The 27,611-nt window shown below is 39.4% G+C and overlaps 2 protein-coding genes across 3 annotated transcripts in view; one reads left to right on the top strand and one right to left on the bottom strand.

The window, feature by feature from the left end:
- On the bottom strand, positions 1–27,427 carry LOC104919232 (collagen alpha-5(IV) chain). Of its 2 annotated transcripts, XM_019262130.2 has the most exons (55): positions 27,350–27,427; positions 25,573–25,668; positions 24,692–24,768; positions 23,979–24,068; positions 22,439–22,492; positions 19,134–19,223; positions 18,886–18,930; positions 18,669–18,713; positions 18,513–18,575; positions 18,328–18,381; positions 18,172–18,198; positions 16,344–16,412; positions 16,106–16,168; positions 15,991–16,026; positions 15,541–15,585; positions 15,035–15,112; positions 14,359–14,412; positions 14,201–14,263; positions 13,260–13,304; positions 13,128–13,181; positions 12,995–13,036; positions 12,799–12,865; positions 12,657–12,692; positions 12,293–12,469; positions 11,726–11,815; positions 11,423–11,506; positions 11,250–11,320; positions 10,968–11,156; positions 10,680–10,851; positions 10,486–10,575; positions 10,265–10,372; positions 10,017–10,111; positions 9,316–9,466; positions 9,075–9,185; positions 8,685–8,849; positions 8,366–8,452; positions 8,068–8,208; positions 7,745–7,843; positions 7,542–7,640; positions 7,240–7,379; positions 6,967–7,087; positions 6,797–6,877; positions 6,510–6,608; positions 6,320–6,367; positions 5,716–5,898; positions 5,281–5,417; positions 4,854–4,926; positions 4,502–4,576; positions 4,255–4,380; positions 3,991–4,086; positions 3,390–3,599; positions 3,107–3,284; positions 2,791–2,905; positions 2,525–2,697; positions 1–2,300 (listed from the first exon to the last, which is right to left on the bottom strand). In XM_019262130.2, exons 4-55 carry the CDS (start codon positions 24,048–24,050, stop codon positions 2,189–2,191), a joined length of 4,998 nt encoding a protein of 1,665 aa, XP_019117675.1. In that variant the 5' UTR covers positions 24,051–24,068; positions 24,692–24,768; positions 25,573–25,668; positions 27,350–27,427; the 3' UTR covers positions 1–2,188. The 2 variants fall into 2 exon arrangements, with proteins under 2 accessions (XP_019117675.1, XP_027141480.1); XM_027285679.1 differs by lacking the exons at positions 23,979–24,068; positions 24,692–24,768; positions 25,573–25,668; positions 27,350–27,427 and adding an exon at positions 23,119–23,141.
- The window catches only part of LOC104919227 (collagen alpha-4(IV) chain), a 19,671-nt gene continuing 16,415 nt past the window's right edge, over positions 24,356–27,611 (top strand). Inside the window, exons 1-3 of the mRNA XM_027285678.1 lie at positions 24,356–24,472; positions 24,664–24,758; positions 25,590–25,638. Of these exons, the coding sequence (XP_027141479.1) occupies positions 24,715–24,758; positions 25,590–25,638 (93 nt within the window). The 5' untranslated portion in view covers positions 24,356–24,472; positions 24,664–24,714. The remainder of the gene's footprint in view (positions 24,473–24,663; positions 24,759–25,589; positions 25,639–27,611) is intronic.

Genomic DNA, 27,611 nt, shown 5'->3' on the forward strand with positions numbered 1-27,611 from the left:
AAGAGATCACTCAGCAGAAAGTATTATCTTTATTCTTTTGCAAGTATACAAACAAATATGGGACATTCCTCATATTGATCTGCAGTGATAAAGGTGCAGCTTAATTCCCTTTCGAATTAGGCTTAAATGTGGACAGACAGCGTCCTATCCCATAACATTTTAAGACAACAGCGTGATTTTGAAAATTTTCTTGCTCAGCTTTTTCTCAGGATTTTACCTACATACACTATACGGGTATACAAATAAATAAACCAGTTTAAGTTTCCCCCTCAGCACGCAAAGCTAACCTGTACAAATATGAACACACGTCTTTCTATGCCATGTAAGGCATATGTAGGGAGAAAACTAAAAGGACATGTGTCCTTCTCAAATGGAAGACCTTGAAGTGTTTCAACCTTTCAACAATTCGCCATTCTAACCCAATTAGAGAGGTGTAGAAGCCTAATATAGCTGCCTAAACAATTAGTAAGTGCACTGTCGGGAGCAGAATAATCCTGTTAAGAAGGCTACTTAGAGCACTTTACAGCAAGAGTGTTTCTATCCATGCTGACAACTGTCTGCACCAGGCCATGTAAAACGTATTTAATTCAAGGTGGCATTCAAGGAGCAGCTGTTTATTATATCAGACCTTTCAGAGTTTTGATGAGTTGAGATTTTGCTACCAAAAATGCCAAAAAATTAATGAAATAATCAGTGTGATACTTCATCACGGGTTTTTAATTCACACAAGAGGGTTCAGCACTTCTTCAGCTGTTACTTGTCTTGCTAGATTTCTTACATAAGCATATGCGGCTGTTTGTTATTTTAGACTCTGAGAAATCAATATGTTCGTGTCAAAAAGCAACAACATTTTGAACACAGTGCTGTTTAAGGACATTATTGTTCCTTTGTGAATCCAGTTATAAGGAGAGTTTGCAGTTATTGATCAGTGACAGATTTGGATGAGTTTAAATGACTGTTCCTTAGGGGCATACTGCTCTACTGATTTTCTGAGTGAAGAGGGCAGAAAAGAAAGATGTTGAAATAAATAAAAAAATGAGGCATGAGGCTATTCTGGATAGGGAATTATATATTTATCCAGCTTTTGGTAATAGTGACTTTTAAACATCACATGTAGAATCAATAGGCAGATTAACATACCATAAAAATAACTATTATTTGTCTTCATTTGTATTTTATTTTAATATCCTTGACACAGCAAAAAGAGAGTGATGTAATGTAAGAAAAAATCATTCCACAATATATGCTCACAAGAGCTTGTGCATTTTTGTGTCCCAAAGCCACAGAGAGAGCAGCACTTTGATTGTTTTCATTTAGAAAGTTCATTTAGGAATGGATTGGAGGCAGTATGAGTCATAAAATGTAATCTTTCCCACGCACCATTTAACATGCTGAAATTCAAAGAAACGCTTTCAGAGCGAGGGAACAAATGACTCGATATTTGCGTGTGAAAACACAACAACGTAACAATTCCACAACAAGAGCATCACATTTACAACTCGCTCTGAATGTAATATAGGAACATGTGTGTCATTGGTGGTGACCTCTTACTACTCACGTCATCCACTAACTGGACTGCACCAGTTTTCTCAGGTCACTTGGAACGAAACAGCAGTGACATCAGCACTAAATAAGTTAAATAATTCTCAATTCTCAGTAGCCTGGCAGTCCTCTGCACAAGTCAGGACATTTGTGACCATTTTAGTGACATGGAAATAACTATATAGGCAATGTGGATGTACTATTATCAATCAAAGTACTGTATATATGGTCACTATTACATCCATAGAGGCTGTTGAGGCAGGTTACACTACCCTTTTGTCCAGCTCTGGTTCTGGCATGACACTGACTTCCCATCAGCATTCCCCCAGGCCCAAGTCTGTCACTGGAATAATAACATGCTGGTGGCACACTACAGCCTCTAAAAGATATAATGGCTCACTAACATGTTTCATTAAATTCAATGTACATACTCATCAGAGCTTATATAACAACTGCCATTAAAGATGATTGGCAATTTGGTTGAAATGTGTTTCAAATGTGTGTTTTATTCAAAGACTCATACACTGATTTGTAACATGAAAGCACCAGTTCAACAAATAGATGTGCACACTATGCTCTATCAACACTGTTATAGCTCACATTTCTCATATTTCCATACTTTAAATTACACGGGAGAAGGAAATGCCTAATTGTCCCCACGCCTATTATCTGTGCCAGGATACAATTTCCTACAGACTCGACAACGGCTGATGACACTCTGCAGAGATGGTCCCTTCACTGTCTGAGGAATGGTTTTACTATAGGAGAGAACAAAACAAAAGAACAAAAGAAATGTAATTATAAGTTCTGAGTAGAGTTTTGATTTACTATTATTAAATCTGAAGAAATTCTTCTAAAATAGCAACTGTGTTAAGTCATCATGACACACAAAACCCTGCCAGTGATGTGATTTAAACTGTGAAAGAGAGGCATTCTCTATGGCATGCATCCATCACTGTTTACACAGAAGAGAACAATTTACCTGAACATGCTGTTGGGGTCTAGAGAGGCCAGCCAGTAACTATAGGAATCAGGGTAGTAGTTACATGTTCCCCTGCCGTGACACTCGATGAAGGGCACTTGGCGGAAGCTTTCCAGACATGAGCCAGGCGAAACCAGGGGCTGGGAGGAGCCCTCTGCACCAGCACCGGTTTGCTAAAACGGATAAAGGTGAAAGGAAAAGAAATTAGATATAAAGTGGCATAAGGGAAGATCCAAGGATTCTGGAGGAAAGAAATTTTTCTCTACCATGACAAATGAGTATCCATTCCACAGAGTCTCCCAACCTCTGGGACAGGCAGGTAGCAGAGTTGTCTGGCTGTGGACTGCTATAACGTTGGAGGTGGATTCACACACTGAGCACCTAAACCCCACAGACATCCTTATTAATACTGTCACAAGTCATAGTTAATAGTAAGAACATGTTTTCAGCTAATGAAAATCAAACTAAATAGAAAAAGATTGAAATTTTAATTAACAGAAAACATACTGTATTTTGTATTTGCTTTGGCAATAAACAACAAAATCTATGAGCCAGAGTGTTTAAATGTATGAACTTCTCCACCTGCTGATGTATGAGGCCAGCTTTTCTCCTGTTATGGAAACCATGTTGGCAGGCATAGGTGTGTCAGTGGACAACCAGTATGAGTAGTCGTTACGAGAAGCATAGCGGCAGTTACTTTCTGTGTCACAGAACAGGAAGGGCATGGTGGAGAACCGAGGGAGACAGCTTCCCATGGTGCCTAGGAGACAATTTGTAGTGTCAGAACAATGTAATTTATTGACTCAAGGACACAGGTTCTTAAGGCGCTGAATATTTCTGTTTCAGAAAGTTTCCCAGCTCTTACCAAGGTCCTGACCATGAGCTCTCTCATTTCCGTTGATGAAGAGGAAGGAGTAACCAGAGTACATGAGGCTAGTTCCTTGAGGACAGTCAGGGATATGGATGCTTTGACTATGTCTAGCTATCAGGAAACTGTCAACAAAACCTGGAGCACCCCTGCCTGGTAACCCTGGAGAACCCTTGTGGCCTGGGTCTCCAATTCTGCCATCTGGACCTGCAGAGGAAACACATCATTAATGAAGAACAAGCTGTACAATGAGGTACCAAGTGATGTAATTTTTGAAGGGTTGTACTGCAGTGTTTGTTTGCTTTGTTTATTTGCTGGCAAGGAACTTCATTGAGAGGATGTAACACAATGTCCATGTTTTACCACTAAATCCCTCACTGGCTTCCCACCCAAGTGCATTTGATGTAACACACAACCCAGGCAGAGGTACTGCCGATGGTAGTTGAACCAGTATTCTTTCACTCCACCAACCACGAACCCATGATGTGTGAACACGTAGAGACATGAAAGTAAATTTCTATCGTCATCATGACATATCAAGCTGGTACCCACATCGCATCTGCTCATACACACAATTTTAACCCACACGTGTGCACACCTGGCAATCCTGCTCTTCCTTTGTCTCCTTTGTGGCCAGTAAAACCTGGCTGGCCAACTGGGCCCGATCGACGCTGTCCTTTGACGCCTTGCTGGCCTGGGACAGAAAGATTCAGTAAGTTCCACAGTTCTAAGAAAACCAGTTTGGTCAACACTACAGTTATCTATTTTCATTACACACAGGTGGTATGAAACTGGTTTGTTTAGTTTGATGCATTAACATCATATTTGAAGAGCATAAGCAACTAGAATTAATGTGTTGGACCTGGAAGTCCCGTGCGTCCTGATGGTCCAGTAATTCCTGGGGGTCCTCGATTGCCAATGGAACCAGGTAAACCAGGAGGTCCTGGTTCATATATTACCTTGCCAAATCCTGTTTCACCTTTGAGGCCTGTAGGTATAAAGCAGGAGAAATTACCCAGAATTTCCCAGAATATATATTACTGGTAAAATGTGAAATTATTGTTATTCCTGGTTATTGCAAACAATAATAAGACAGAATTTTGCCGCACCAGGTCGTCCAGGAAAACCTTTTGGTCCAGGCGGACCAGGCGGGCCTGAGATGTATCCAGGGTCTCCTGGGTAACCTAATACACACAGGTCATAAATAAATTAAATAAATTGCACCATATTGCATACATTTTATTTTATTGGGTATCACAGAAGAAAAGTGAAATTAATACTCATAGATCTTCCTTTTCTCTGTCCACTTTATTATCTGTCCCATTTGTATTTCATCTCAGTTGTGGGAACATAAATCAATCGTGGACTATTACTCCTCTGTGGTGACAGATCTACCTTTGCCTGGGGAAGAATTCAGAGACAAAGCCTAATATATAGGCTAAAGCTGAAATGATAGATTACCAAGGGGCCCTTGGATTCCAAGAGGACCAGAATCACCTCTTGGTCCCTTTTCTCCAGGTCTGCCATTGTCACCCTGTGGAGGCAAATGAAACAATAAAAGGTGAAAGATTAGACTTAAAGACTCATCATTAGAGGTTCAGATGTCATGCAGATGATGCTGAACAGTATTTTCCTTTGGTTAATGCTGAAAGAAAAGCAATTATATATATATAATATATATATATATATATATATATATTATATATATTACTATATCCTGTCATTATTATTGTGTTGTTGTGTTTTTTTAAACCGAAGAATCACACTTCTGGTATTAAGTACAAATATTTACATATTTATGCAGAACATCAGACTTGAATCTTCATTAGCCTTTGTAAAGACTTCTGTTCTAATGCATTTTTAGGTATTCCTCAGTGTGGTCACTCACAGGTGGTCCTCGAGGGCCTGGATCTCCTGGAGGTCCTTTATGGCCATTGTCTCCTGGAAGACCTTGGTCCCCTGTGTCTCCTTTTAACTCAGGTAACAGTAATGTAGGACCTCGGGGGCCAGGTAAGCCAGGACGACCTACATATACAGCAGTGAGGACAACAATTTACCTGAGAGCCATTTTAGCATAATGAAAGTACATGCATTGCAACTAAGAAATGAGCAAAGTAAATAAGGAACCAATACAGCATGTCAAAACTGGATTTAAAACACTGTTAATAATATTGATGTTTGTACATTATTCAGAAAGCCCTATCACAATATAATTATATCCCACTGATTAGCTAATGAGTCCAATCAGACTGTGGTCTGATTGAGTTTCATTTTTAGGAAAGAGTATGTGAGAACCTCAAGTCCATCAATAGTATATCCTCACCATGGTAACCAGGATCACCAGGACGACCACGGTATCCTTTTAACCCAGGAATACAAGCCCCTTCTCTTCCTGGCAGTCCTCTTGGACCAGAGATCCCAGGTAGACCTATAAGTCCTCTGTCTCCTATTGATCCAGGACTCCCTGGAACAGATAGGCCAGGGGGGCCATGGTTCCCAGGAGGACCTACAGTACATAAATGCATAGATGTTTACTGAAAAAAATGCAGTTTTTTGGTGGCTGTATTATTGTTCTGCTCTGTAAGGAAAGTGTCATGAGATAACTTTTGTTATGATTTGGCACTATATAAATAAAATTGAATTGAATTGAATAATAGGTTTATGTGATTCGTTGAACCAATCTCATTATTCAAGCATTATTATTATTATTATTATTATTATTATTATAGCATGTGGAGTGTATTGCTAATATCTGCTAACTGGAGACATCATTAGGACCTAGTTCATTTCAGTGGTTTATTCAAGACTACTTTCTAGACTGTAACCTTCTAAGGCAAAGGAGACAAATTCAAAGAGAATCTCAAAATAGGCCAAGTGTTACAATTAAAAGGTGGGATGTTTGTGAACGTCTTAAAAAGGACACTCACCTGGCTGACCTGTGTTTCCACGTGCGCCAGGAGGCCCTCCTAGTATGCCTGCAGAGGAGAGATGAGATAGTAAATGCGTCAGTCAGTGATTCAGAGAGGAGTAAAAATACACACTAAGAATAATTATAGGTTTGTGAAATACAGAATGTGCATGAGCCATTCAGAACTTTTCATGCAGGATTCCTCTTACTAGTCTCTCCTTTTTGCCCTGGTGGTCCAGGGATCCCATCCCGGCCCTGGTTGCCTTTAGGACCTGGAATACCACTGACTCCAGGTGGACCTGAGTTACCTGAAGCAAAGAGACATGAAGAAGTAAGGCTGAGCTGAACTTAAAGTACAAAAATATAAGAATTAAAGTACAACAGTTGACCATTTAGTCTTTTCTACAGTAAAGGTTACACAGTGGGCTGCACTTTTAAAATATGTTTATTTAAATTTAAAGTATCCTTATATAACCAAAAATAAAAAAGACTTTACCTGCCAGTCCTTTAGGTCCCGGCAGTCCCTTGCTTCCTGGAAGCCCATCTAAACCTCCAGGCCCTTGATTGCCTGGTGGACCTGGAATAGTAGCGTGGTGGTGGATCAGAGAGTGAGCAAAAAGCACAACCAATTATAAAGTGCCTTATTTTGTGGTAAGTGGTAATAACCATTTTGTCCAACTGGTCCTGGGTTTCCTTTGGCTCCACTGAATCCTGGTAGGCCTGCAGGTCCTGAAACACCAGGTTCACCTTTCTGACCCTTCACATTATTGGTCACTCCTGGTTCACCCTGAGGACAGAAAACAAACAAACAAAAGAAACCATCATTAATAATAATTACCACATATTTTTTAATCTGTTCACATTTTAGTATTTTATTAGATTGGACTCTGCTCTGCTACATCAGTGACAAAGACTCAAACCTTTTAGATCATTCAGTACCTTTTGTCCTACTGGTCCAGGAGGTCCATATCCATAGTAGTTTGGCTCTCCTTTAGCTCCTTTGCCACCAGTTGTACCTGGTGCACCATGTGGACCTGGCTCTCCAGGAATTCCTTGATCTCCTTTTATCCCCTTTAGGCCTGTAAAAATTAAACCAAACAATTATTTTATGTAAAATAAATTAAAAGAGGTTTTAAAGATGCACAACTCTTGTTTGTACTTTTCAATTTATGTTGTCGGGCAAGTGGATTTGGATGGAAGCAGAAAGTGCGTATGAACTTAAAGCAAAGTTTAAGACTTACCTGGAAACCCTCTGATACCCGGGTCTCCTGGAGCTCCAGCAGGTCCTCGATTTCCTTGCGCGAACTCTGGTGCATCAAAACCTGGCTCACCTGGTGTTCCTGGACATAGAAAGGTACACAGCTCAGACATAAAGTTCCCAAAATGGTTTAGCCAGATTAATTTGGTGAACCAAAATAATAAAAAGAAAGAAATAATTTCAAACCTTTTGGTCCAGGGCCTGCTGGTGCTCCTTCTATCCCTCTCTGCCCTTTTGGTCCAGTAGTTCCATTAGCTCCACGACAACCTGATGGACCAGGGTAACCTGACAGAGTATAGGTAGATTTAAAACATTATCACCATCTCATAAGCTCTACTATACAACAGTAAGACTGCATGTATGAATTCATGTGCACTCTGACAACTCAAAAGTGAAGTTTTAAAAAAGCAGCAGAGAAAAAAAACAAACATTTATCTCAACTTCAACAATAAAACATCTCACAGTAAATGGAAGCAGATAGATAGGATAGAGTTTACTATAAAGCTTACCGAGTTCACCAGGGTCCCCTGAGGGCCCAGTAACGTCTAATGCATGTGGTGGTTGAGGGCCGCGAGGACCACTGGGACCTTGTTCCCCATCCATGCCTGGGGGACCCCGCGGACCTATGGCTCCATCTGGTCCCTGGTCACCTGTAAACAGTAATGGGGAACAGCCATTCATAACTGTGAATCAATGAGAAAGATTTTGTGACCATGTTAATTGAAGTTTATTGGTGTGGTGTGTGTAGTAGATATGTGGTGATTTACTTGTCTTTTTAAGGTCTGATTGTTTGTATTTGTGTGTTACCTATTTGGCCTGGCGGTCCTGGAATTCCAGGCAATCCTTCTGGTCCGTATCCTGGTTCCCCATCTGGTCCAGGATCTCCTCTCAGTCCTAAACAAGTCAAATTTTTAAAGGCAAACTCTAAATACAAGTCTATAAATATAATTACAGAGTTTGTACATTCTCACAAAAGCATTTTTTAATTTCTTTTTGCACAACTGTGATGCACTTTGAAAGGACATAATGTTTTCCTATACACTATGTGGTTAATGCAGTCACTACAAAATTTGACTTGACTTCACGTCTATCATATATTGGAGAAATAAACTTCATCAGAGACTACCTGGTTGACCGGGGAGGCCATTTTGTCCCTTGATCCCTTTTAGTCCAGGGAGCCCACGTGAACCCGGCACTGATAGCCCAATGAGGCCAGGCTCACCAGGGAAGCCAGGACGACCATACCCTGTCAAACCTGTATTCCCCTTCTCACCGGGTGACCCATTAAGTCCTGAGAAAGGGGAGAGAGACAGAACAAAATGGAGGTGTGAAGCTGAGGAGGGAGTAGAATGATGAAGAAACATTTATTACATCTATGAAGAAACTGTAAATTTGTCTGTTATTACAGGAGAGTTAATAAAGGATGTTTCATATCCTTTTATTTTTCACCATTTGCATTCATTGTCTCTCTGGAGTTGACAGTAAAGTTCATCACATGACTTCAATATACACTGACCTGGATGTCCTGGAGAACCATCTGGTCCTGGTGGCCCTGCTGGTCCAGGTAAACCTTTGCATGAATCTTTAGTACCAGGTACTCCGGGGGGGCCTACAGAACCTTTGCTTCCTGTATGTAGCATAGAATAAAATATGATGTGTCTGTGTGTGTTTGGATGAACAATACACATTATTATCTTATTTTGCCTTTCTGTTTCTCTACTGGATACAGTTTTGGATTTGAATTATGAGTACTGTACCTTTTTCTCCTGGAAAACCAGGTTTGCCAAAAGATCCTGGGTTCCCAGGTAGGCCGGGTATCCCTGGATCTCCTACAGGTCCCTGAGCTCCATCATCTCCTGGAAGCCCTGGGGGTCCTTGGGGACCAGGGTACCCAGGGCCACCATCACCCTGATAATCCCAAATATACTTTATTAATTAATTTATTTACTCATTCATTAATAGTCACACATTTCAATGTGCAGCATAACATTGTTCTAGTGTTTCAGTACCATAGGCAGCTCCGACTGACATAATATGCCTGTGGTACTGAAACAATTGCTCCTGCAAAGAACCCTGAACATCCTTTCAGGGGTGAACTTTATATATATTTTATACTTAAGATATGACACGTGCTTCAAAGACACACAATTTAATTTAAAAGCCCAATGAAAAAAACACTTAATCTTCCTGAAAAACTATTTATCATTTTGCACTTGTAAATAAAAAATATAACCAACAAAGTCTTAAGAAAATCAATACTACTAAAATGTATCATAAATATGAAGCTACGGCCAGTGGATGGTCAGATTATCTTAGCACATAGTTAGCCTGCTAGATGCTAGATTTTTTATCTGCATTTGTGTTACACATTGTGTGTCTTGGAGTTTATTTTTCTTTCACTTAATGGGCAATAGAATACTAGAATATACTCTTGTGTATGTGTACTTGTGTCTGTAACCTTCAATCCTGGAGGACCAGGAGGGCCCTGAGGACCTGGGCGACCAGGCAAGCCCCTTCCTGGGTAGCCTGGTAGTCCTGACTGCCCCTTGTCACCTGAACACAACACAGACAGACAGACAGACAGACAGACAGACAGCATGTATAAACATACATATTGAAAGAAACATGAATGATACATTAATTATACTTTAAGCTGATCCCTATTTTCTAAAGGAGCCATAAAAACTTGTTGGGCACATGGATTACCTCTCTCTCCTGGGATCCCAGGACTTCCAGGATATACTGTGCCACCCTTCTCTCCCTTCTGTCCTTGAAAACCTGGTATTCCTGGAGCACCTGATACTCCATGATTTCCTGCATGTTAGATGGTAAGTATCAGAGATGCTTGCATTATCTATTGAATGGTAAAACCCACCATCCCTCTGTCCATCCATATATACATCCGTTAATCATACAGCCATACTTACCTGGTCTTCCAGGAGCTCCAGGCAGACCTTTAAATCCAGGTAGACCTGGAGGTCCTTTGATGTGGATGTGACCAGGCTCCCCTTTCTGGCCTACCAATGAAGGAGGGAGAGAAGAAAGGACATACAATGGGCATCAGTCTTTATGTCTGTTTATGTATATATGTCTTTGTCAAACTGTGTATGTGTTTGTTCACCTGGAACTCCGGGTTGTCCTGGCAGTCCAGGAACACCAACTTCTCCCTTACTTCCTGGAAATCCAGCTGGTCCATATCCCACTGGTCCAGGGTAGCCATCTGGTCCTGGTCTGCCTAAAAGCCCTGGTGGACCTTGCAAACCATGATCTCCCTCTGCACCACGGCCGGGATACTAGAGGTGTTTTGTTCCAACAATTACTTAAATTACTTATTATGTTGAATGGGCTTTTGTGCATGGCTCAGAATTTTGCTATCAAGCTGTAACACCAAAGTCTGTCAAAAGCTCACCGAATCCCCCTTAGACCCCTGATGACCTTTGCGACCTGGTAATCCAGGAGTTCCAGTAAGGCCACCTGCACCAGGCCTACCATGCTGCCCTGGTTCTCCCCTTTCTCCCTTAATCCCAGGGAGGTTGTAGGAAGATGAGTCTCCCCTTTGCCCAGGAGGGCCTGGATTTCCCCTTTCCCCAATCAGACCCTTCAAAGAAAAAATATCATTTTTTGTTGTTGAAGTATTTATGAACAAAACCAAACCATCAATAAAATACTTTTAAAAACACATGCTAATTACTTGTCCACCAGGTAAGCCTCTAGGTCCTGGGAAGCCTGGATCACCTTTAGCACCTGGTCCTTGATTATAGCCTGAGTGACAGAATATCTGTTCAAGTTCTGTTCACTCACTCAGTTAAACTGTATGTGGAATATGGAAGTAAGACAGAGATGTCATGCTGCGAGTGGCTTTACCAGGGATGCCAGGTAGACCACGGGGACCAGGTGGTCCTGGGAGTCCTGACCCAGTGCACACATAACAGGGCTCACCCTTCTGTCCTGTACAAAGTATTAACATGAGAATGATTTTTGTGAGATCCATATTTAATACACAATACTATATTTTCCTTATATTGGAATGAGAAAGAATTGCATTGATTGAAGATGCATTGAAGATATTTGCTACATATCAACAGCACATAATCACCATCAAAACCGTCAAACCAATGCACATCAAATTTAATAGTAACATTTAATTACTATATAACAGTTTCCCACCTTTCATTCCAAACAGCCCATCATATCCGATAGGTCCAAGTAAACCACTCACTCCCTTCATTCCTGGATGACCCTTGAGAGTCCTGTTAGCTACAAGCAAAACCGATAACAAAGTCTACTGGTTATGTATGTATATTATATCACCTTAACTCATGATTCACTGATCAATAACATGCTTATACACCGTAACTACAACCACAGTTTGTTTGTTTTGGTTTTGGTTTTTCACCTGTCATACAGTGAATGGTGGCTCATTTGTTAAACCCAAAAGAGCTTGGCACCTTTTCCCATTGGATAAAGCTAATTTTAGTGTGGATTACCATAAATAAACTGCAGATATTTTACCTTATCTTTTTTATCATAGACAAGAGAAGAAAGTAAGTAAGCTTTGGTGGATGGTAGAGGCCTATAGGGGAAAATATATCAAAAAGCAATGGTTTACATAACTGAAAACATGAATATCAGCTATGCAGGATGTTTGTCAAATGAATACCAGTAGTATTAAGATTACTGGTAGAAGTAATAGTAGTTGTAGTGTTTAGATTAAAAAAAGTTTTTCATACATACTTCTATCTTCAGGAGGACCAGGTAGGCCCGGATCCCCAGCAGGCCCTGGATCACCATCATCTCCATCTGGACCACTAAGTCCTGTATATATATTGCCTGGCTCTCCAGGGTCCCCTTTGGGGCCTGGAAAGCCAGTGGGACCATGTGGGCCTGGTTGATAAATCCCAGATGCATGGCCTATGGTATAATGTAAAGTGAGAGAATGTAAGCAATATATCTAAGGAAACCAAAAGTTGGATGACTTTCTTTATACCTTTTAAATACAACATCATTAATAAAAAAAAAAACAGAAAAAAACAACAGATTGATAGATAGAGTTTTATATATATAGAGAGAGGATGAGAATAGTCTCTTCACTGCACACCTGGAGGTCCACGAGGTCCAGGAAACCCCACAATACCTGGGGAAAGAACAATAATAGTATGATAGCAGACACTGATTTTAACCATTGCTGTTTATCTCACTATTTATCAGTCTACGTATCATACAACACTATATTTAACTACCCTGACGCCCAGGAAGCCCAGGTTGGCCTGGGGGACCAAGATCTCCATGGTATCCTTTGTTTACTATCTGTAAACAAAAACCACAGGGGGAAGGTAGTGAAATTATAGTGGAATACCTGGATTCACTTTTACTGTCTATACTGGAATACAGGCATCAAAATACCAAAAAAAAGGAAATTGATAAGAATAAACTCACTTGTCCAGGTGGACCAGTGGGACCCCTATTTCCCTTTTCACCCTATATATTAGAGTATACAATAAAATAATGATGATACAAAGCATACCAAAAGACTTATTGGTATTGTTTCTGGTACTGACGGAACACTGACCGTCCCTCCTGGTGTCCCTGGATATCCTGGATCACCTCTGCGGCCAGGTTTTCCCTAAAGAAAACTATATCATATTCAAAGGCCACACACATTATGACTCTCATAGACATTCCTAGCAAAGTAGAACAGTACCACAAATCCAGGTAGTCCAGGCACACCATCTTTTCCTGGCTCTCCCTGTAACAAAATGAGTGATAACAGTGAGAATTGGTAGGTTCTGTTTCCTATACTTTACCAAGAGCCTCAGGCATCCTTTTATTTATTTTATCACTAAAATTTTGTTTTTGGTGGCATTACATGAAAGTAATTATAAAAAGAATCAACAGTTGGTCGGGAGGGGCGCTCTTTCATTACATATGGATAGATAGGTGCTTTAAAGCAGTACCTCAGTTCAGGTGTATGTCACAAATCCTCAGAATAAAAAACAAAGGTGAAGCATTGGCATTGCAAAGCTGCATCCACTCAATGTAGAATCAGACCACACACTCTTTTTTAGAGTAGGCCTTCAAAAAGAAAGCTATTTGAAACGGTGTACAGTGAACAATATGGTTACTTTTATTGTCTCCCAGTGGAGAAGGGAATTGCTGCATCAGAACCAAACACTACCATGAGATAAAATAAGTTTAATTGAAAGGCATGCATATATCTCAAAGTATACAAACTTTGGTATACTTAACAAACACATTTTGCATGATATGTGAAAACCCGTAGTTATCCCTCCCTACCCTATCCTCCAGGAGATGCCCATGAATTAATTAAACTGACAGAGGGACAAATGAATAAAAGCTTTCTTTTAATTTCTTTATTTTTCCTGTTTAGTGACAAATCACATTGACTTTAATGTTGCATTGCTGCCCTCTGCTGGTCATTCTTTTAAAGGAGCTATTCCCGAGTTGTTAATGGTGCCAAAGTGAAGTGGTGAAACATCTCTCCTGGAGGGAGAAAGATATGGTGCAAGAGTGAAGTAGTATTGCATAATCTTCTTTTGGGACGTCACTACATTTGCTATGTGCACACAAGCATAGAGCCTGAAAGGTAAGGGTGAGTGAAATAACTGTCAGGTAGTATCTTACTTCTGGACCTTCCTGTCCTTTGTCTCCTTTTGCTCCTCTGTAGTAGCTATTACCAGGGTCTCCCTGAGAACATATTGAAACAAGTATAGTAATCAGAGAGATCAATATATAACAAGGCCAAAAAAAAAGACCATTTATAAAGTGTGTAGAGAACTCACGAGTGCACCCTTGCAGCCTTTTACCCCTACATCTCCTGTGTCTCCTTTTGCGCCCTGCATGAGAAATAAACTTCATGTTATGGCTCATTAGTTGCAATGACAACATCCTGTCAGTCAGTCTTTTCAACATTTTGATCTAAAATTGACCAAGATGGTTTAATAATTAATGACCAGTTTGCCATAAAATCTATTGTGGACATTCATAGTCCCGAGAGAATAAATCTTAATATTTTTGGTGACCCGTCCTATGACATTTAATCTTGTATCACCATGAGGCCACAGCATGCTCAGGGTGCTGGGAAATATTTTACCTTTCCTACTTTTACTAAGAAAAAGTAGCATTTTCGGTCAGCACAACACTTTGGATCTTGACCATTGGGCTTCTGTTTACAGTGTGAGATGTGTTGCCACAGTGTGAGATTGTTTAATGGCAGTGCCTATAAAGTCCATTTGAGACAAATGGACTTTATAGGCACTGCCATTAAACAAGCTGATTAATAAATGTGATGGTTTTCACCATTCAAATGGATATTATGCTAATGATGAAAAACATTGCACATGTCACAGTGAAACTATAGCTCTGCTTGTTTCAATAAAGCTTTGATATTGAATTACTGTTGTCCCCGTTCATATAGGAAATTGCACTTGTGTAGTGATTTGACCTCAGATACTGTACCTTTGACTCAAGACTCCCCATCAAAAACTCTTTAATCCGACCTGGTGGCCCTGGCGCTCCTTGTAGTCCTTGTGTCCCCTACATGAAACAATAAAATTTGTATTTATATTTGTGTGTTTGCATGTTCTTCCTGTGTCTATGTCGGTTTTCTCTAGTTACTCCGGCTTCCTCCTACAGTCTAAAGACCAGCACTTGACAGGTGAATTGGTGACTCTAAATCGCCTGTAGGTGTGAATGTGATTGTGAATGGTTGTTTGTCTCTATGTGCCCTGCGATGAGCTGGTGACATGTCCAGGGTGTACCCTGACTCTCACCCAAAGTCAGCTGGGATAGGCTCCATCCCTACAATGACCCTGATGAGGATAAGTGGTTACAGAAAATGATGAATGGATATAATGCATAAAGATAATGTTATGATCATGTACATACAATACAATATGTTCTTCTCGATATTTAAATGGAATCTTGTCATTAAACTGTAATGGTGTCTTTAAAAAAGAAATTACCTTTGGCCCACGAGGTCCTGGAACTCTACCTATGCCTTCTTGACCCTGTAGGATAGAAAATCGTTTGTAACATGATTGTGTAAATAATCTGATCACCCAAGCTTTCTCACAAAATATTTTCCTCCCACTTTGATAGTGGTCAGGTTCCCACATGAACTACGCCCTCACTAATGTGTATACACTGCCATGTCCCCATTTTAATACACCACATCCCATCACACCAGTCTGAGAGGAGTTTCACAGGAAATTATCTGGATCACCTGCAGATGTTCAAGGCTACATTACAAAAATAATGATAATTGGAGAACAAGGACAAAACAAACAAAAAAAAATCTGCAGCTGCGTTTTTTCTCTGTGCCTCTTAAACACCCAGTAAATAGTTATTGCTGTCACAGGTACAAGCTGTTAAAGATGTGCACACATATCTAAAAAAATACTCATTATCATTACCTTAGCTCCTGGGGCCCCTGAACGACCAGGAAATCCCTGTTCATAAAGAAAGCAGACAGTTATAGCAAACATCACATAATGTATTCAAAGCGCTATCTGCACAAAAAATACTCACGTCAGAGCCCCGTGCTCCAGGGTCCCCTGGTGGCCCTGTGTTTCCAGGGACACCTGAATATCCCTGAAATATATACACTATATAAATGTTCTCTTTATGTAAATACACATACATGTTGAAATGATTCTAAGTATTATATCTCTATAACTCCATTTAATGTAAGGTGTCTGGAAAATATCACACAAAAAACAAACAAACAAACAAACAGTATTATTGGTAATGCTGTCTAAATAATTACCAGCTTTCCTTCCCTCCCAGGTGGCCCTTGTACTCCTTGCATTACGTCAATGAAGTGCTGAGATTCACCCTGTGAAATAGAAAGAATGTTTCTTTAACACTCAAATTGTTAAAACAGCAGTGTTGTGTGCTGTGTGCAAGATAAAGTAATACTTCTTGGTTGCATATTGTAACTCTAATCCACGGTTGAGGGGTCTGTAGGCGTCATCTCTCATTTTCATGTATTTGTGCAGTCGACATGCATGTGTGTGCTCAGAATTTGAATGACCTCATTCAATGTCTTGAGGGTTGCCTTTTTTTTATATTACCATATATTACTGCTTATAAAACAAGGGTAAGAAACAACAACTTATTTTACATAAGCACCACCTTGTAAAGGGTTTCAACAGTATTACGTGGCCAGGCTAGTTAAATAATTTACAACCATGAAAAAAGCTGTAACAACACAACTTTAGAGGTGTAAACAGGTGAACTCTGGAATTGGTCATGCTCACAAGTTTCAAAGTGCTCAGAATTGGGAAGTGTGTTACCGGTGAACGTCTGAACCCTGACTCTCATTTGGAAACATGGTGATGAACACCTGCTTTGTAGAAGCATTTATTCTGCCATATTTGACTCCAATGCTCAGAATGCAGTACTGTTTGTGATTAATTAGAAAGCTTGTGTGTGTGTGTGTGTGACACCTAATCAATTAAAACAATTGATTCTTTTTAACTGCCATGAAGATTACGTCATCCTGGTAAAACAGCAGCATTTTGAACGATGCATCTACACAGTATAAAGGTATGAGGATGAGATAATAGTCAAATAGTAACCTGCTGTACTTGTATGTGACTCCATGGCAGTCTAAACTGGGATAATTCTCTGAAATTTATTGGGAGAACATGCCCTTGCTTGTGTGGTCTATCATGGTAAACCAGATTAGTCTAATTTCTTTAGACTAAACATGTGGTGTGGTTTCTGTCTATGTGTAGTGGGTGCAGGTTTGGGTGTTGTCTCTCTTCTGTTGTTTTCTGTATTTTACAAGGACGAGGGGTGGTAGCCCAGTCAAAACAGGCCGTCCATCTGCCGTGTTAGAACACAGTGTCACCACTACGGGAGGAGCTCCAATAGATGGCAGGTTGTCAGCTGTGAGGCCACTGCTAGCATATAGTCATTGGACTTTGTAATCATCACAGCTGTCCCAGAAATCACCCAGAGGGGCTCATAGTCAAAGCATAGAAACTGAAGGAGAGCAGTCTTTTGAAAAATTTATCCCAGACATGTTTTTGACACCATCACCTAAAATGTCCATGAGCAGACTGGCTAAGCAGGTACATGCAAATTATCAGCCCACAAATACACCAAGATGACTGCAGTCTACAGTCTAAACATCTACGCTTTAGGGTAAAGTCTGCAACAAAAAAATCATCATCCGCTGTGGTAAATCTATAGTGTATACTCCAGTAGAACGCCTGTGCTAGCACTCTTTTACATGCAAAAAACATTTAAACATGTTTGTGCTGAAAATTAGCTCTGAGAATTAACACCTTTCTTGTTACAAATAAAAGTGGAAGGACTTGATAGAAGGTAAAAACAAAGAAAATCTATAAACAAGTTATTGGTCTCACATGGACTAGGTACAAAATTAGCTCTGGGAGCTTGGGGAGGCAGAGAGGGCACCTGCTAGTGCAGCGTCATGTTATTTTTTTTTAACTTGGTGCATCAGGATCCTGCTAATAAACTTGTCAGAAGGCAGTAAGTGCTGAGCAACTCTGCAGTTTCACCCTTCCTAAATACAAAACTTACTTAACAACTGGCCTTGGGTGGCACAATATACATTTCATTACCTTAGGTCCAGGCAGACCAGGTTGACCCTGAAAAATAAAGACCAAGATGAATTACATTTTAAACATATTCTTTAAAAACAACAAATGAGATGTATTCATTACATTAAAACATCAATTAACATAGCATATATAAACTGTTGGGATTTTGCGTCTTACTGGATATCCATCAATGCCATGGTTCCCGGGAACACCAGGATATCCATCGTCACCCTAAAAGTACGTAATGTTTTCAATAGATGCAGAGACTGGTTTATGTTTGTTTGTGAAACCCATATTATACATAAAACCATTACACAAAACACATGCAACCATAGCACTGTTAATGTGTAATATTTTCTTACATCTGTCCCATTGCAGCCTGGTTCCCCTGAGGGCCCCAAAGGTCCTTGTAAACCTGGGATACCCTGTAAGAGAATATCAGCAGAAGTTAAATAGGCATCTATTATCATGATGTTAAACAAAGTAACACAACTGTATAGGAGAGTAGGACACCTCACCGGCAAACCATGAGACCCAGCAAATCCTTCTTTGCCTTCAGGTCCCTGTAATGACACCAGTATCATTTTTTAAAGGCACACAGGAGGTACTGAGCTGATACCTGGTCTACCACGATGCTTGTACTTTATATTATTTGTATACACAAATCAAGCATAACAAAATAAACACCCAACAAACTCAAACAGACATGCGCATTAGATAGCACAGTTTTGTTACCGGATCGCCTTTTGGCCCGACAGGTCCATCAGGCCCAGTGTTGCCCTGTCAAAGACAGCAACATATAATTATTCTTAGTCATCTAGTAAGAGGCAGTATAAAACACAACTAAAAGTGTTGTCAAAGTGTAATTCACCACAGTCTATACACCACTTGAGTCAGTGCTTCTCCCTGACAACAGTATTAGATATGGGGATGTACTACAGTATTAGAGCAAAGGAGCCAAGAGAGCCAGGCTGAAAATCTACCTTTGGTCCCATAGGTCCAGCATGACCATTTGATCCTGGACGCCCAGTTGTACCTGGAGGACCTTGATTTCCTGCAAAACCTCTGTCTCCCTGTGTGTGTGAGAAGAAGGGGAAGAGGGGTGGATAGAGAGATGGATAAAGAGACAAGGGGGAAGACAGACAGTAAATGACAATAGACAACAATAGAGGGGTTAATTCAAACTTTACAGATTTTCATATCAAATCAAATCAAATCAGTTTTTATTTGTATAGCCCAAAGTCACAAAGTACATTTGCCTGGGAGGGCTTTACAATCTGTACAGGGTGTGACACCCTCTGTCCTTAGACCCTCGGTTCGAGTGAGGAAAAACTTTCCTACAAAAAACCCTTTAACAGGGAAAAATGTGGAAGGAACCTCAGGAAGAGCCACAGAGGAGAGATCCCTCTCCCAGGACGGACAGACGTGCAATAGATGTCACATGTACAGGACAAATCAACATAAACATATTGTACAATTACAGTGAATGATAAAATGACAATGAATTACAATTAATGATAAAATGATTACAATAGTGGAACCTGTGATGGAGAGAGAAAGACACAGATGCACAGCAGCAGCAAATCATAAACCAACTATAAACTGTAATGGAGATATGGTAGCAATAATGACGGTAGTAATATGTGTAGTGGACGTCATGCAGGACCACAGCAGCAGCCACGATCCACGAGAACCTGCTGGACGAGAGAGCACAGAAACTCCGGGGAAGAAGTTTAGTTAGTAACATGCATTAATGAGACATGTATATGTACAGATGGTGAGAGAGAGAGATGGTGTGTGAGAGAGAGGGTGAGAGAGAGAGAAAGAGAGAGAGAGAGAATTTTCAGTAAGGGAGATGTGACTGCATCTTCAACCAATACTGTGCCTGGGCATAGGCATAGGCATAACCCTGAAAGAGACAGACACAGACAGAGCGAAAGAGAGAGAGGGGGGGGGGGGGGGGGGGGGGGGGGGGGGGCAGTCTAAATCCTATGGCAGCATAACTAAGGGATGACCTGAGCCAGCCCTAACTATAAGCTTTATCAAAAATAAAAGTCTTAAGTCTACTCTTAAAGGTGTTGACTGTATCTGCCTCCCGAACCCAGAATGGTAGTTTGTTTCACAGAAGAGGAGCCTGATAGCTGAAAGCTCTGGCTCCCAATCTACTTTTGGAAACTATAGGAACCACAAGGAACCAGCATCCCGAGAGAGCAGTGTTCTAGAGGGGTAGTGTAGGTACTATGAGCTCTTTAGATATGATGGTGCCTGACCTTGAAGAGCTTTGTATGTAAGGAGAAGAATTTTAAATTCTATTCTAGATTTACTAGATAGCCAATGCAAGGAAGCCAAAATGGGAGAGATGTGATCTCTGATCTTGGTTCCTGTCAGAACACATGCAGCAGCATTCTGAATGGACTGCAAAGTCCTAAGAGACTTATTGGAGCAGCCTGATAACAAAGAGTTACAATAGTCCAGCCTAGAAGTAACAAATGCATGGCCTAGTTTTTCTGCATCTGCTTGAGACACGATGCGTCTGATTTTTTCTGATTTTAGAAAATTGTAGGTCATCCAACTTTTTATATCCTTAAGGCATGCTTGGAGTTTAGTTAATTGATTGGTTTCAACAGGCTTGATCGATAAATATAATTGGGTGTCGTCAGCATAACAATGAAAATTGATGGAGGGATTTCTAATAATGTTCCCTAAAGGAAGCATAAACTGAATAGAAGTGGTCCTAGTACAGAACCTTGTGGGACTCCATGACAAACTTTGGTATGCATGGAGGGTTCATCATTGATGTGAACAAACTGAGATCGATCTAAATGTTAATGTAAATGTTGCCAAGTAAAGTCAAGTAAAGATGCAGCTGTTGAAGAGTTTTCTGGATGTTTGTTGCACACTCACATACCATTGCATGTCACCAGTGAAAACAGTTTTATTCACATAAAACATATGTTCAAAGACCAATAACCTTGTTTTTTTTTTTTTTGGTTGGGGGGATGATGCTTTTTACAGTTAGACATGTTTAACAGAGTGAGAATGACTACTTACCAATCACAGCCAAAGGTTAATAAAACATATTTAGTAAATATATGTAGATTTGATGGCTATTTGTTTATTTGTCTATAGAAAAAGGCACATTGATTAGCATGTAGGGGTCAGATGGCATCTAGTGGTGTAGTTGCTGACTGCATTCTCCTCACCTCACTCTCTCCTTCTTGGCATGAGGAGGAAACTACGTGAAACATACAAAAAACACCAAAGGTCCTATCTAGAGCCAGTGTTTAGTTTGTCTATTGGGCTACTGTGGGCCCAGAATGGACTACTGTCTGCCACTAATGGCGGTTCAACATGGCGGTATTTGTAGATATAAAAGGTTCATTCTAAGGTATCAAAAAACATAATGTATCTTATTTTCACCTGATTATACACTAATGAAAACATAGTTGTGAATATTTTATTCAATTTTTGCCATATTATTTTTGTAAATATAACTCACTGTCTTTTTAATGATCATGAATGTATTTTGCATACTTTATTTAATATCAGTCAAACTGCTGAGTCTTAACTGATTTATTAGTTGAATATTACTAAAGAGTTACTAAAGAGGTTTCATGTTTTCTGCTCTCCCTGCTTGGAGCTCACAGAAAATGTACTAAAAATAAAACAGCTGGCCACTCTTGACAAGCAAAATAATTATGAAGAATGTTGAGGAAAACTCTTAATAAGAAGCTAATTGACACTTTTAAACTAAGATCTAATTACAGTAGGCTTCACACCTGATTCAACTAAGGCACCACTGGATAACTGCACCCAAAACACTCTGTTGCTGCACAGTGTGATGTTTTCGGTGCAACATTGAGGTTTGATAGTAGCACTTAGCTCCTGGTGCCAGGTCTGTGGAGATGTTAAATGAATAATGATATGTGTGTGGCAGTAATAACAAAAAAACAAAAAACAAATAATCAATTACAAAAGAAACTTTTACATGTCAGAGTAGAAAAAGCATCGGTAAATTCCATTTAGCTGCTTCAGCTTCAGGCTCCTGGTATTGTGCATGCTGTCTCACTGTCACATGATTTATACTTTAATACAACAGAGCTATTTTAACGTTATTATTAGATAAGTCAACATGTCTGCTGTGAAAAAGGCTAATTTGTTTCATATATTCATGGATGCTAAGTGATATATAGTAACTATACGGTGAGAGTGCATTTGATGAGTGAAAAATATAAAATCATGATTAGATAATATAGTCACATGTGTTTTGCACAGATGATCCACTCACCCTGCTGCCTTTCATTCCCTCACAGTAGCACCTCGATCTTCTATTGCACACACACTAAAAAGAAATTGCAACATTGTTCAGTATGCCTTACATAAATGGAAAACATTTACAGACAATGTCGAATCAAATTGATCATACATTGGTTTTAAAAGCAGCGGCTCTCAAATGTTTTCAGTAATTGGTTTATTTCACCTGAATCTTAGCTAGTGTTTTTTCTTGTTGGATCATATCCTACCTGCACCTTTGTTCAATGTCCCCACAGGACTTGGTAATCACACGGCTACACTTAATGAAGGCAGTTTGCTATTTAGGTGATCAAAAAATGTTGCATGTTCAAGTGCAACTTTTTTCGGGGAGGATTTGTGGGTGATCCATGGAAGCAATTTGCCTAAATAACATCTATAACTCTCCAGTGTTAAGGGCTAACACGTTCTGTGTTCCTGTTTAATACAGTGGGCTTTAATCAGAAGGCTGTAAACATTACTGCGTATCATCAGACGCAAAGGTCCATCGAGGCTAACACACTAAAAAGGTGAATCTACAGTAATAAAAAATGCACTGTGGGTTGTCTGCAGGCTAGATAAAAGGTCATTGATAACAAATCAGTCTCAGCGACTGATATGATAATTTCTTATTGGTTAACATGAAGTTATTTCAGATGCATAACATTTCTGATTCACCTTAGCCTTCTAGTGATCCAGCCATAAACCGGAGTGTACTGCTCCTGGACAAAAAAGGGGAATTCTGCGTCTGATTTCTCCCTTACCTTTTGCACACAAAATGATAATTAAGCACAAATGAATTGGACATAATTATCTCAGGAGATTCATTTTATTGCCATGGCCAACAGCAGCTGGGCTATAAAAGCATGAAATTGTAGATGTTCTCATTCATTCATCAATCTTGTGATGTAAAGATTAGTTTTTTATTTACTAATTAACAAATGTCTCAGCTAAACATTATTTTCGGTGCTTGATGCCTGTCCTGCTTATTTTGCTTAATATGCTGCCTCTTTTTCATGACCTTCCATAAAAAGGCCCACCAACATAGCCCAGTAAATATGTTACAGTATAGTGAAGTACAAGTGCAAACAGCCTTCAGAAAACCTGCATCTCTTCAGGCTGCAAGATGTTTGCTAACTTTATAACAGGAAATACACATGGAACATACTGTTACGGAAAAAAACCCTTTTCTTCTATAAACAGTGATTTAATGGATTTTAGTGTGGGACCTGAGAGCGTTACAGCATTAGGAAGGTACAGTTATCCTAAACAGCATTAGGAATAAAAAATAAAAAAAACGGGTGAGTGATAAAGAGTATCAAATAAATAGTTTTCTTGAACAAACAACTAATAATTAATAAACAACTAACCCATTTTTTTGCAGTCTAATATAAAAGAAATAACAAGCATCCAGGAAGGATCATGAATAAGAGTATAGTGTTTGTATTTCAGTACCTGTGCAGATAAGAGTTTGTGCTGTAAGCTATATTAAATCAGATCATCATGTTACTTCAGCAAGGAAAAATTAAATATCTTACATCTTGGGCCCCAGTGCCGATCAGCATAACAGCAAACAGGATCAGAGGAACTACAGACATTGGCCTCCCCATGGCTTTCTTTCTCCAGTTCTATCAAAAGCAAGTGGTCATACACCTCATGTGTTTTTGAGCATCCTCCTGAAAAACTAGCCTTCACATTACATCCATCCACTGCTGGACTACGGTATAAATGAGCTAATGGCTTCAGTTTAAATTAAAGTTCTCCGTCTGGGTTTTGAGTGCCTTGATAAACAAGACAGCCCAGAGAAGCTGTTTAATTTGACCCTGAAGAAAGGGGGAGGCGGTCTGAACTTTCTCATGCGGTCAACCCCAATCATCCTCCGTCTCCTCATCTCACTCCCAACATTCACAAATAGTGGCAGTTACTCTGTTTGGTTTTTACTGATACGGAGGCAGGAGATTAGTCTTGTTGGAGATTATCCTTTTTGGGATGCACCGTGTTCATGAAGATTAATTTGTGCTTCTGAATTTGGGTGAGTCTTTAAAGTTGTTTTATATGCACAGTGGACTAGCTATAGACTACATGCGCTGTAAACTTTCCTGGGTGGGAAGACAGAACTGACAATTTCTTCACCAATAGCATTCTGTTCTGTCACATAATTCCAAAATGGTTCATGGCTTGCAGGTGTCTTCAGTGGTTAATGGTTCCTTTTATTCACAACAGGGGGCAGCACTACGGCAACACTCCTCACCTTTAAGCAGACTGATGTAATGAATGATGGGATCCACAGTTACTGCTGCAATTCTGTATCCCCTCAGGTGAGTCCCACTGCAACATTAATAATTAATTATTAGCAATAAGAGAAATATGACATGCATATTATCGTTTTATTTTCTGTAGCAGCTCCCCTATCTGATAAGGACGATATCAGAATCATAATCAGTGTGCTTAAGAATAAAGAATGTACAATGTATAAAGATAATTTAAAAGTCAGACATGGAGACTTTATGTTAATTTAATGCATGGTGTCCATGGGGTGGGATCAGACTTTTTGTGACTGAACTACTAATAGTATCCTCAAATATTCCTACATGAGAAAATGTAGATCAACGATAAATCCGTTCGGTGTTCAAAATTCAAACAATGATTTGAAAACGTTTTATCAGAAAATATGATAAATACGATTTGGTATAGGAAGAAATATAATATATTATATCTGTTTTCTCTGCAGAATATACATGCCACTGAACCCTGATACAATAAAAATATACCAAACAATTATAAACATTTATGAGGCATACCTCATAAACACTGATGGAATTCACATCAGCTTCTTTGAAAATATACTTAGGTCTGAAGACAAACACATTTTTTGTCTGTTTACTCAAATATTCTAGACATCTGGATATTTGTGTTCTAATATATATAGACTATATTAACACACAGACACAGTTGTACTCACACAGACTGTGGTATCACCTGCAGTGTGAACAGAGTTTGCATATGGACAAGATTATTGACCCACATTTGAATTGTTATCAACCAACCTTCTTTGCTTTTACTGTACATACATGCAGTTTACAGTATGTGACTATCATTGTCATCAGTGAGTTTATACAGTTAATTCTTTACCACTGTTATTTTCACAGGTGGATCCTAGTTCTCATCTTGGTCATCTTGGTGCAGCAGCTCAACGCAGTAAGATTTTCTTTTTCAAGTCTTAATTACCTACACATTTGAATGAAAACAAAAATACAAATCTAAAATTTTTAAATGCAAAACATACTATCAATATGAATAAAATCATATATCTATATATGAACATACTGTGGGTGTGATTAGTACTGTTGCAGCATGAAGGTTCTGGGTTCAAATCTTTTTTCATGTGTGCACTTCATGTTCATGTTCTAACCAGACAGATAATGGATGGATGGATTTGAACATATTGTGCTTTTTGATCATATTACTGAGAACTATTACGCATGTGCATTCCTCCTGATAGAGCTGAGATTTAATTAAAACTGTATCTAGTCATGAATATCGACAAAGACTCAATGCTCTGTTTGTTCTAGATTTTGTTTTAAATGAACTGCAGATGATTTAAAATGCAGCAACATATCTGCTGATCAAGACTGGGCCTGAAACTTTTCTCATTAAAAAAGATTTTAAGACAGAATTATTTAGTGGACTACTGCCTGAATAGATTAAACATGCTTTAAAAGCACACTGTGTGAAGCACATGCACTATATAAGGAGCACAATAGCCCTGTGACTTACATTAACATACATTTCCTTCAACCAGTTTTGTATACTACTACTACTGCTTTGTGAGGGTGTTATATACATCTGCATTGCACTCACTGACAGATGTTTCCAATACTTTATCACCTCATTTACAATGAAGTTGAGTTTTTGTTGTTTAAAGATGTTAATTAGACTCTATGCCCCTCTCATTTATGTAAATAGTGTGGAGAAAACACTGGAATATAATCCAGTTCAATATAACACCATCAGAAACTACAACTTCAAAACCAGAGTTCAATCAGCACTTCTATTCCACATACTAAACAACAGGGGTTTCACTTTTTATAGTCATCCTCTGTGCAATCGATCAAGTAATGTTTAGTTAAAACTTCTACAGTAGCCAGGAATGTTTTTTACGCCTGTCATAAACACCTGACGCTGTCAGTACACTTCATGTCACTTGGTAAACAGCTTGGTAAATAGCTTGCTGTCTGTCAGTTGTTTGCATACATATCTGGGTACGCAATCTGAATTCCATAAACAGTCTTGTACTGGCTCCTAGTATTTTCCAGAAATATTCCTGAAGGTACTTGGTGCACATGTAAATATGTTGCTGCTTGTGTGTTTATACTGTTTGTCCCCATGTAACCTACTGGACTGTTTGGTGTTCTTATGGTACACAAATACTTATTACTAACAAATACTACGCTGCAGCTAGACCAATAAACTTGCCGGACTTATCTATAAGCCGAGTTGGCTTACTGCATATATCTGTACTGGTTAATATGTCATAAAAGTAACAAGTATTCAGTTCATAGAAACCAAGACCATGTCTTTTTGTTCCTATTGAATAAGCATACACTAGACTCCTCCCTCAACCCAGTGTCCAATCATAACCTAGCAACCATATCTAGGTATGACCCAGTGACCACGACAGGTCAGGTCTACAGGGGACATCAGAAAGAGTATTTGTGAAATTTGTGCAAATTAATTTACCCCAACCAAAAACACAAAAGTCAAGGAAAGCAAAGCATAATGGCTAATGGCTGAACACCAGTAGTCTTAATTTGCGCCTCCCTCAAATACATTCTGTGTGAAACCAGACTAACTTATGTGTTTTGATAGGCAAACAGATTAACAACAAATTTGTTAACACAACACTCACCTGTTGGTGTAGTAATGCCAAGAGCAGGCCCAACATTTAGAAAAGTAATCAAAACTTAGCAGTGACATTAAACTTCATTGTGTTTAAATTGTGCTATAGCTGGACTGGACGTAGCTTAACACCCTAATTGTTGTTTAGCTGTGACAGTATCTTATGCAGCAATGGAGTTGGAATGGAACTGTCTGTGTTTTTACTTCACTTAGTGTTCCCAATTTAGCTGTTGCACTAAATTCCTGTGGCTTGTCCTAGATATAGCCAGTCG

The sequence above is a fragment of the Larimichthys crocea genome, chromosome XII (assembly GCF_000972845.2).
Source record: "Larimichthys crocea isolate SSNF chromosome XII, L_crocea_2.0, whole genome shotgun sequence".
Classification (NCBI taxonomy): Eukaryota; Metazoa; Chordata; class Actinopteri; family Sciaenidae; genus Larimichthys; species Larimichthys crocea.